The following is an 11,129-nucleotide window of genomic DNA, read 5'->3' as shown; positions in this document are numbered from 1 at the left end:
ATCTATATTTATTCAGACTCGACGTATCAGCATGGCTACATCGTTATGAATGAAACCTGTGTGGTCAAATCTATATATATATATATAAATACTGATAGTCATTAACAAAAATAGTATGATTTAATTTGAAGTAAAGAACGATACATCAAGAAGATATGGGACAGCTAATATCAAAGTTATATACACTAGTTTCAGGATTATCACGTTCAGTGGCAGCGAATATTGTGATGCTGGGTTTGGATGCATCAGGTAGACCTTTATTTATAATTTAATGCAGAATCATTATTTTAAGTTTATGATATGCAACACACTTTCAACAAACAGAAACAATTGCCTATGCATATGCGATTTATACATGGTTCCATATAACCGGAACTCCCAAAAGCATAGAGGGAGGCCAGCCTTATGCAGCAGCAGTGGATAGTTCTCTCATTGACAATCATATCACATATCCTTATTTTCATAAAAAAAAAAAACCTCATAATATAACTTGAGTCGAAAAGCATCACCTACCGTGTTTAATTGACGTCTTACTTATCTGTATATTTTTTCAATTATATTTCATCAATTGTTGCAAATTATCCTGTAACTTTTGTATCATATTTACATAATTAACAGGAGGGTTTGCAAAAAGGCTTTAACCTACTATCCATTCCATTTTAGTTCCCAAAAAAATGTTATAGTTTTCTTTAACTCGATTTACAGGAAAAACAACTATACTGTACAAGATCAAACTAAATGAAACCGTTAAAACAATACCTACTGTAGGATTTAATGTAGAAACGGTGGGACCAATCAAAGGAATCAGCCTCACAGTATGGGACATTGGTGGTCAAGAAAAAATCAGACGGTTATGGCAGCACTACTTGAACAATACAGACGGTAAAACTCTTAAAATGATTAAATTGAGAGACAATCAACAAGTTGTTAAATATATAGTTCATAAGATAAGATTAACATCCAAACCCATAGTAAGAACTGTGAACGCTTCAACTAAAAGGCAGACAAAAAAGAGGGTTACCTATATTTGAGAAAAACCTGAATTATATACATTACGAATTTAGATATTCAAGCAAAAAAGAATTAAATAGGTTAAATTGAAGTTTAAAAATAAAATTGCTTAAAAATGGCATCATTTATGTTTGTGGCGACTATAAGACGTAAATAAACTGAGACCTAAAAAAACATTAAAATGAAACGGAAGATCTGAAAATAGATAATCGAACAAGCTATCTACTAAACAGAAATGGTTTACTCCATACACAGGGCTTTACTAACTAACTAGCAAACAAACAAACAAACAAACATATATCTGACCTAAAATATATGAAATTAACGAACAACTCTTGAAAGTGAAAAAGGCATTTCACGAAAAACGTGTAGCGAGAGGTTATGTATGAGTTGTATTTTTAACTGATGATTATTGTAGTAAACTTATGAATTGCCAAAGAAAAAAATTAGTGTAGGAAATACATTGATTATTTTTTATTTATTTTACAGGACTTATTTACGTTGTTGACAGCAATGACAAAGACCGACTATGCGAAGCCAGAGAAGAACTTTATGGTATATTGAATAGTACGAATATGAGAAATGTGCCAGTGGTTGTGATAGCAAACAAACAAGATATGCCTGGTATGCTTATTTCCTTTCATTTCATTATCTTACCCAATTTTATTTTTTACAGTGTTTGTCTTTGGTGCCGTGTAGAGACAGTAGAGTGCCTCCCCGTGCCTAAGGTTTATGCTCTTATATTTTTGAAATACTAAGGCTTTTCTACCTCAGGCATAGATTACCTTAGCTGATTTTGGCAAAACGTTTAGGAATTTTGGTCATCAATGCTCTTCAACTTCGTACTTTATTTGGCCCTTTTAAACTTTTTTGGATTCGAGCGTCACTGATGAGTCTTTTGTAGACGAAACGCGCGTCTGGCGTATATACAAAATTTAGTCCTGGTATCTATGATGAGTTTATTTACTACCACTGGGTCGATGTCACTGCTGGTGAAGATTTATTTCCCCGGGGGTATCACCAGCCCAGTAGTCAGCACTTTTTGTGCTGACATGAATTATCATTGATATGGTTATATTTACAAATTAACTGTTTACAAAATTTAGAATTTTTGAAATACTAAGGGAGCTACCATTTGATTTTTATGGGGGCTAGGATGAAAAATTTTGTCCTGCATTTTTTTTTTAGTTGTAATCTCTGTCCTGCCTTTTTATTTTTCACTCTATTCGGTCCTGCCTTTTTTTTTTATTAGTTTATCCTGACTTTGTTTACCTAAATTGTCATCCTGCCTTTTTTTTTTTGCAAAGTGTCTCATCCTGCCTTTTTTTTTTACTCAAAACTCCTGTCCTGCCTATTTTTTTCAAATTTCATCCTAGCCCCCCCATAAAAATCAAATGGTAGCTCCCTAAGGCTTTTCTACCTTAGGCATAGATTACCTCAGCTGGATTTGGCAAAACTTTTAGGAATTTTGGTCCTCAATGCTCTTCAACTTCGTACTTTATTTGGCCCTTTTAAACTTTTTTTTGGATTCGAGTGTCACTGATGAGTCTTTTGTAGACGACACGCGCGTCTGGCGTATATACAAAATTTAGTCCTGGTATCTATGATGAGTTTATTTAATATACTAGATGATGGAGTGTGTATCTGAGCGAGAACTTCTCTATGTTCATTACTTTAGGAATATTTATCAAAAAGTAGTATTTTAATATTCAGCCCCATTCATCTATTTAGTCAGACGTCAGTCGCTACCTTGATATACCCTATCTTTCAATAAATTTGTCGGGTAATTGATGACAAAAAGCGTTTGACGTCTTTAGCCGAACAGCTTTCTCTTTTTCACATTATTCAATTTACTGTGTGCTGGTTCATATTCTGGACGCCAGTCTTTGCTCCTTTCTAATAAAATCCACTTACCAAAAAACAAATATGAAGCTTAGAAATGGAAAAATATTAAATCCTAAACTCGTTCAAATGTTATCTACACGTCTCAATCTTCAGAATCGCTTATCTAAAAATACTACCATCGCTAACATTTTTAACAATAAAAATCGTGGTTACCCTTCTATCGATAAGTGTCATGCCAAAAAAAGACTTACATGTCCCCGTCTTTCCACCAACAATACGGCATGGTCCACGTTTAATGGTCGCACATTTTCTTTAAATTTTGAAACTGATATAACTGGAATAACAAGCAGTTTTTTTTTTATTTACTCACATGAAACAAACCGGGATGCGGTATTAAGTACGTAGGTGAAGCTGGACGATATTTATCTAAACGCACGCAAAAACACTTGTATCGTTTTAAAAGACCCAATAAATTCAAACGTATCATTTATCAGTATCTTAAGAAGCACTATCATCCTATTAAATATTTAACAGTTCATCCTTTAGAAGTAGTAAATAAGCAGCCTGGTGAATCTCATTCAAAGTAGGTACGATCATGGAAAATAATTGAATTAAATTGGATTAAAAAATTATAGACAGTCTACCCTCTCGGTCTTAATGATAATATCATGGGAATTGTTAATATATCAAGAACCGATTATGTTAACATTTTGAATATAGTTTCTAAAACTGTTTTTAATGTGCGTATTGTTATGCGTTTACGTTTCTACATTGGCTTGAGGTATAGGGGAGGGTTGAAATCTCAGAAACATGTTTGACCCTGCCGCAATTTTGCGCCTGTCCCAAGTCAGGAGCCTCTGGCCTTTGTTAGTCTTGTAAGATTTTAGTTTCTTGTCTATAATTCGTTGTTTACTATGACGTCCATTATCACTGAACTAGTATACATATTTCTTAAGGGGCCAGCTGAAGGACGCCTCCGAGTGCGGGGGTTTCTCGCTACATTAAAGACCCATTGGTGGCCTTCGGCTTTTGTTTGCTCTATGGTCGGGTTGTTGTCGCTTTGACACATTCCCCATTTCCTTTCCAAATTTTATTATATTTGATAAAAAAAAATGATTTATATCGACAAAAGAAAAAATGGAGTAAGAATATGGATATTATTATTGATTATTTCTGTCAATTCTTTTTATGTTTCGCAGGGGTCATATATATTATGTTGCTGTAAAATATAAAAAACAAAAGTCAAACACGTACATATGTAATACAATTTTACATGTCGATTGTCAAAAATATGTTCGATTAAATCATGAAATTTTCAATTTATATTCATTTCAACGACAGCATGTCAAATCAAAATAAATACAAAATCGAATTCGTAATTCGAAAGTGATTTACAATAGAAGATGCAGAAAAAAAAACCACAGTAATATTTACATATTAAAGCACATTTAAAAAGATGAATGCGCATTCATTACTTGACAAATAAGCACATAATCGGCGTGCTGACCAGAGTATATAGCATTGATTTCATTTGTCTTCGTTTATATATGTATAAATTACATTAATAAAATTGCTCATTGTTAATAAAAGTATTTACTTTGAAAACAAAAACAAGGTATTAGAACAACTTTATTTACTCATTTGTGTTATCATTGTAATTGCAGATGCCTTGGATCCTTCGATTGTTGCAGGTTGTTTAAATTTAGATAGAATGAAAAAAAGAAAATGGAAAATTCAAGGAGCCTGTGCAAAAACAGGGACTGGTTTATTTGAAAGCATGAAAGCAATGAGCGAGTTAATAAAAAGTTACAAAAATGAGAGCTTATTAGAAGAAAACACAAATCAGTGTAAATGAACAGTCCCCGCATGTAATGGTCGACACAACAAACATGGATTAACAAATGTTCCTACTGAATAAGTATAAGTGAATAGTCCGAATGTAATGGCCAGCATAACGAAGATGATTTTAACGGCAGTTCTTATTGAAAAAAAGCAGATCCGTTAAAATGAACTGTCCATATGTAATGGTCAGGATAAAACAGATGAATCAACGAATGTTCTTACTGAGAAAACGAACTGTTTATTATAGAATAACGATGAACAAAACATGTACTATACACAACAAAGGGTAAAAGGCTATTGCAAAAAAAAAAAAACAAACAAAAAACAGCTCAGCGCATCACAACAGATGATATGGTTTAGTTATTGATTTTAAAAAATAAAGTGTTTTTTTCCGTTTGCATGACACTGGAGATAATGAAATTTTGTTTTTCTTAACTTCATTTTATAAGCAACGAATTAGCCAGAATGTAATATAATACATATCTCTATTAAATAAGTTTGTCAGTTTTTCTAATGACTTGGTTCAATATTGGTATTGGAACATGAGGAATTTTCTGTTGATATTGAAATATAAGAAGTCATGGTTTATTTATTAGCAGATTAGATATATTGGGATTATTGTTTTACTAGAGTTTCTGTTGCTTGTAAAACAGACATTATTAATCTGAGAAATTGTTGAAATTATCAAATAAAGGCGACAGTACTATACCGCTGTTCAATGGTCATAAGTCGATTAAGCGAAAATAATTCCGGGTCACAAACAAAAATCAAAGGACACATATAAACTATTAGAGGGAGACAAAGACACAACAAAAACAATGAACTGCTACTAAAACAAACGCAAACATACATAGAAACGGACTATTTGATAACAACTGACATATTCCTGACTTTGTACAAGAAATGTTAAGAAAAAAGTGGTCGGTTGAACCTATTGTTATGGCTAGCAAAATATAACGCATATATGGCAATGCTAGAATGTCGCTAAACTGTACTGAAAAAATTGTTGATGATTTGTCGTTGTTAGAGCTGTTTAATTTATCGAATTGTCCACACTTGTGTCGACTCAATCATAGGTGTATGAGGGCATGTCTCTATGTTTGGAAAGCATAGTCCCTACCCTGTTATCAATATATATCCCTGATTCTTAATATATATATTTATAATTTATTTGTACATTATGTATACCAATTTACCGTATTTTTGCTCTAAATATACTATATTTATTGTATTTTATTGAAGTCTGTTTGGCCTTAATATTTTGATGATTTGTTAATTTTTTTTTGTTCTCGAAACAAGCGAAATTTTATTAATATTTGATATAATTACAATGCTTACTGCTGCATCCCGATTTTTGACCATTTTACCGTATCATATAATCAAAACTTTATTACAATGTTGACAGCTGTTCCTCAAATTTTTACATTTTTACCTTGTATGTCTCTTTGTTTTGCCCTCAAATTATTGTCAATATAATGAAATTCTATGCCTCTGTCATATATTTATACAGTGAGAGGTTTAACTAGCTATAAAATCAGGTTTAACCCACCATTCCTTACATAAGGAAATGTCTGTATCAAGTCAAGGAATATGGCAGATGCATTCCATTCGTTTAATGTATTTGAGCTTTTTATTTTACCATTTTTCGCTTTTAATATCCCTTGGAGTTAAATTTTTGTTAATTACTTTTTGAACGCTTATATTCATGGTTCCCCTCTTCAAACGAACAAATTTGGCAATCAGTTCACAGTATATAAAAAATAATCACTACATGCTACTGAGCATGTATCTCCGAGTATTTAAAACTATATGTATATACTTAACATGACGTATGATAAATTTTACCAAACATAGTTTTAAACATCTGATATTTTCCGGTTTTAGTTATAACACAAATGTCGCAAAATAAAAAAAAAGTTAATTTTAATATAGAAATTTAGTAAAGTAATTTTCCGCAGCTTTAATACCAGGCATTTTTATATGGTATTTATATGTAAAAATGAAACATAATGTTTTTCACTGTGAAATGTTCATTTCGTTGAAGTTTTTAAATGTGATATCTTGAATATATTTTAGTGCAGATTGTTAAACAAAAATACAGCTTCATTTCAAAACGAAAAAGATATAAACAGCTTAAACACCTATATATAAAAAAGAAGATGTGGTATGATTGCCAATGAGACAACTATCCACAAAAGACCAAAATGACACAGACATTAACAACTATAGGTCACCGTACGGCCTCCAACAATGAGCAAAGCCCATACCGCATAGTCAGCTATAAAAGGCCCCGATAAGACAATGTAAAACAATTCAAACGAGAAAACTAACGGCCTTATTTATGTAAAAAAATGAACGAAAAACAAATATGTAGCACATAAACAAACGACAACCACTGAATATACAGGCTCCTGACTTGGGTCAGGCACATACATAAATAATGTGGCGGGGTTAAACATGTTAGCGGGATCCCAACCCTCCCCTAACCTGGGACAGTGGTATAACAGTACAACATAAGAACGAACTATAAAAATCAGTTGAAAAAGGCTTAGCTCATCAGATGGACAAAAATATAAGTGGACGTGGCCGGGTACTTATACATCCCGACACAAAAAGACACAATGAACAGATCTGAGAGTACTCGCAGTTATCTGACAGCTAGTTCAACGCCACTAACAACTAATAAAAAAATCATGCATCTAAGACTAAACTATCAATCCGTACACATCCAATGTCCAATGGATTTAGTGTAAAGACATCATAAACAGCTAGAGAAAAACATGACCTTGTGCAATGCCAAGTTACAGGTATCGACAGATTGTAGATCCATGAATATGTATATATATAACATACTAGTAAAATTTAGTTAGCTTTTAATCTACTGATAACAAAATCAATATTTATTCCAATAAAAACAATATTCAATGATCTTATTACGGTGTTGAATAGGAAACCTTTTAGAATAAGTTTTTTTTTTAAAGGAGCGACAAGTTTACATGGATTATTTCTAAATTTCCGGGCACGGTTAACAACATTTCCGTAAAAATGAGGATGTGCTATCACGTTTGAAATCATATAGTCACTTAATTTTTTTAATTTATGACTTGAAAGTTTATAAAAGCTGGTTTCTGGTCTATAGTCACACATGTTCATCTTTTTATAAAAAAAATATTTCCTTTTTCTCATAATTCTCCACATTTTATTAAACTACCAAATACACATCGTATATTAATCCATCTACAAACTCCCGAACATAAAAGCAGCTACCCTTTTCTGAATTTCGAACGTTCTGCATCTGCTGTATTATTATCTAGTTGTCTCTCTTGACTTATTTCCTTTACTCTATTTTCTTGTTTCTCTTTGACGTATTTTCATCATTTCACTAATTCCTTTCATGGCTTCATAAACGCCATCTCCAGTTGTACCACAGGTTCCTATTATGTCCCACATTCTGTCCAAGTCATATAGATGCAGACTTGTTGAAATATCAGAAATAGGCATCGTTTCTAAAATAAATAATTTAAACTGTTATCTATGTATCCTAATAGTATAAACAACATCAAAAACAACAAGAGTTACACTATCTTGAATAAACAACAAAAAATATACTTAAAAAATGCACTAAGTTTTTATTGTAAAGTTTAACAAGCGCATACATACATTTGTAAGTGCTGTTTTTAGATGTGATCAAAACATATATTTTAGTCAGAAAAAAAATACGGGAAATATGTTATTTGTAAAATTTATCACTATTGAGATTATTTCTTATTTCTGATTGCTTTATAATTTTGTATTCTCGTTAAATAAATACGGAAGATGAGTGTATTGCAGTAAATGAGATTACTATCCCCTCTCCTTAATTGTTTATATAGAAATCATTTCATATACGTTTTGTACAATACGAACTTAGAAAAATAATATCCAATGTTGTTTGTTTGTCCACAGTTCACTTTCTAAATTAAACTTTGGTTTTGAACATTTTGTGTGCATGTGTTGCAGCTGATCATTGTTTGTTTATAAAGTAATATCTAGTATATTATAGCATATGACAAAACACCGCTGTTGACTCTTATTTGAAAATATTTTTTTTTTTTATATTTAAAAAAATTACCGGGAAGATCTTGCTTGTTTGCCATTACCATTAAAGGAACACCTGTTAATATCTTTTTACTCAGAATGATATTTAGTTCCATAGAGGCTTCTGCTAATGTGTCCTTGTTGGTACTATCAACTACAAACACTATACCTGAATATATTTATACGATTCAAAATTAATACATGTATGGTTGTAGATTCGATCATTTCAAATGAAATAAGCTAAGGAAAAAAAGGGGAAGATGTTCAAATTCATAAGCGTAATGATGTTCTTTCTTTTCATAAACTCAACAAAATTATCGGATAGCTGGAAAATTACTTATTTTTTATTTATTTAAAATGATATTTAAAATGAAATAATGATATTTATTTTCTTTCAATCTTGATGCTATCGAACTAATTGTATAGGTTTTCGGTAGATTGATTTTAAATCTAGTTATATTTGTATTATAGGTAAAAGGTTCCCATGCAAAATGTTCGAACATTTATTGATTTACCTTTAGATACACTAAAATAATGTTCCCACATACACCGTAACTCTCTAGGTCCACCAACGTCCCATGCTGTGATGTGGACATTTTTACCAACCTTTGCTGTAAGAATGGGCATTCCTAGCTGGGAAATATTCTTCAATCTGGATTGCAAACCCATACCTCGCATAATGGTTGTTTTACCTGTCGAAAAATATATCTAATGTAAATCGAATGATAAATAACTACAGTTGTGTAGTTCAACCTTTCTAGATTTGGGTAAAGTATAGGGATAAAATTGAGAATGGAAATGGGGAATGTGTCAAAGAGACAACAAGCCGACCATAGAACAGACAACAGCAGAATGTCACCAACAGGTCTTCGCGCTCGGACACATACTCCATAATCTAGTATATTATAAGAGCACAAACCTAAAGCACGGAGAGGCACTAAAGACCAAAGGAGCATATATCTGATTAGCGCTATTCCAGTAACATGTGTCATGCGTTCAGAAGTTGGAAGATACCATTGGTTTGAATTAATTTGTTTATTATGATACTTTTGCTTTAAATTAATCTTACCCGCATTGTGTAATCCAATCACTATTAAATGAGTTTTATCCAACTCTGAAAAGTGTGAGAATAATTCATCAACTTTCGAGGACTTTCCACCCATGCGTTTCAGAACATTACTGAAATAAATGACGATGAAATGAAAAAAATATAAAGAATAACTGTCAATGAAATGAAAAAAATATAAAGAATAACTGTCAATGAAATGAAAAAAATATAAAGAATAACTGTCAATGAAATGAAAAAAATATAAAGAATAAATGTCAATATTTATTTCTTATTCAGACAGTTAGATATTGAAAGTGTCAAGACATAATATCTAATGTTAAGACAATAACTGGAAGTAAATAGGAAAAATATAATTTAATCAAAACAGGTGAATAAGTTAATAAGTAAATACAATGTCAACTGAAAAGATATTGTAAACCATGTGATAACAAAAATTCCCCCAGGCACTTGAAAAAGCATGGATTTTATACAGTTGCACTTGGTCAACATCACGAGAATAGTACTGATGAACAAACACGGTTCATGAAGCATACTGGTAGGTTGTATATGTATCATTTGAGTCTCAAAACGTACGTATTAGAATAACACTGAATAACGCTTCACTACACATATAGCCTTATGACACCTTAGGCTATCAATTGCGGATTTTGATAAATTATACAATATAAGTAGACTTATATTCAGCTTTGCAACTTGTAGAAATGGTGACAAAGAGTAAAATGATGTCCTTCTCAAGAAAGTTATATGATATATCATCTAATATTATTAATTCGTATATTTTAACAAATTTGATTCGTTTAGGGATAGTCACATGTTAAACTATATTTTCGAAGGTAGAGAGAAAACGGCGGATAGCAAAAAGCATATTGACCGGCAAAAAGCATATTGCACGGTTATTTTTAGAATATCTAAAAACCGATATACTTTGTGACGTCATGTAATGAATTTCGGGATATTGTTTAACGTTTTGAAACAAATGATATCTGTGATCGATTATTTGACGAAAACAAATCTTCAAATGAATAAGATGTCAAAAAAAAAAAAGTAAATGAAAAACAACAAATATGTTGTTATTGTCAAGGAGACAATGTAATATCTATAAAGTTCCAACAAACCTAAATGACGATTTTAATACAAACATGGTCGGAAATTAATAATATATCAAATATAGCCTTTGTATGAGGTCAATACAGGACATATCGACCAAAAGAAGTATATCGACCTCGGACTTCGTCCTCAGTCAATATACTTCTTTCAGGTCAATATATCCTTGTATCGACCTCAT

At 31.7% G+C, this 11,129-nt stretch overlaps 2 protein-coding genes across 2 annotated transcripts; one reads left to right on the top strand and one right to left on the bottom strand.

Annotated features, from left to right (window-relative positions):
• LOC143067960 (uncharacterized) lies at positions 1–5,319 on the top strand. The gene is made up of 4 exons (XM_076241628.1): positions 1–249; positions 706–882; positions 1,501–1,635; positions 4,521–5,319. Exons 1-4 carry the CDS (start codon positions 156–158, stop codon positions 4,709–4,711), a joined length of 597 nt encoding a protein of 198 aa, XP_076097743.1. The 5' UTR covers positions 1–155; the 3' UTR covers positions 4,712–5,319.
• A 2,721-nt stretch (positions 5,320–8,040) lies between these two features.
• Positions 8,041–9,947, bottom strand: LOC143066419 (uncharacterized). Its single transcript, XM_076239349.1, has 4 exons — positions 9,845–9,947; positions 9,291–9,467; positions 8,810–8,944; positions 8,041–8,204 (listed from the first exon to the last, which is right to left on the bottom strand). Exons 1-4 carry the CDS (start codon positions 9,936–9,938, stop codon positions 8,041–8,043), a joined length of 570 nt encoding a protein of 189 aa, XP_076095464.1. The 5' UTR covers positions 9,939–9,947.
• Between the last annotated feature and the right edge of the window lie 1,182 nt (positions 9,948–11,129).

This window comes from Mytilus galloprovincialis, chromosome 3 (assembly GCF_965363235.1).
Source record: "Mytilus galloprovincialis chromosome 3, xbMytGall1.hap1.1, whole genome shotgun sequence".
NCBI classification, from domain to species: domain Eukaryota; kingdom Metazoa; phylum Mollusca; class Bivalvia; order Mytilida; family Mytilidae; genus Mytilus; species Mytilus galloprovincialis.
This window is presented reverse-complemented; position numbering and strand designations above follow the sequence as displayed.

What these genes read in the sequence shown, in the direction of transcription:
- LOC143067960 (XM_076241628.1), top strand. Translation starts at nt 156, where the DNA reads ATGGGACAGCTAATATCAAAGTTATATACACTAGTTTCAGGATTATCA. An exon ending in GCTGGGTTTGGATGCATCAG is followed by an intron (nt 250 to 705) that starts GTAGACCTTTAT and finishes CTCGATTTACAG; the next exon opens with GAAAAACAACTATACTGTAC. An exon ending in CTACTTGAACAATACAGACG is followed by an intron (nt 883 to 1,500) that starts GTAAAACTCTTA and finishes TTTATTTTACAG; the next exon opens with GACTTATTTACGTTGTTGAC.
- LOC143066419 (XM_076239349.1), bottom strand. Translation starts at nt 9,938, where the DNA reads ATGGGTGGAAAGTCCTCGAAAGTTGATGAATTATTCTCACACTTTTCA. An exon ending in TTATTTTAGTGTATCTAAAG is followed by an intron (nt 8,945 to 9,290) that starts GTAAATCAATAA and finishes AAATATATTCAG; the next exon opens with GTATAGTGTTTGTAGTTGAT. An exon ending in AAACAAGCAAGATCTTCCCG is followed by an intron (nt 8,205 to 8,809) that starts GTAATTTTTTTA and finishes TATTTATTTTAG; the next exon opens with AAACGATGCCTATTTCTGAT.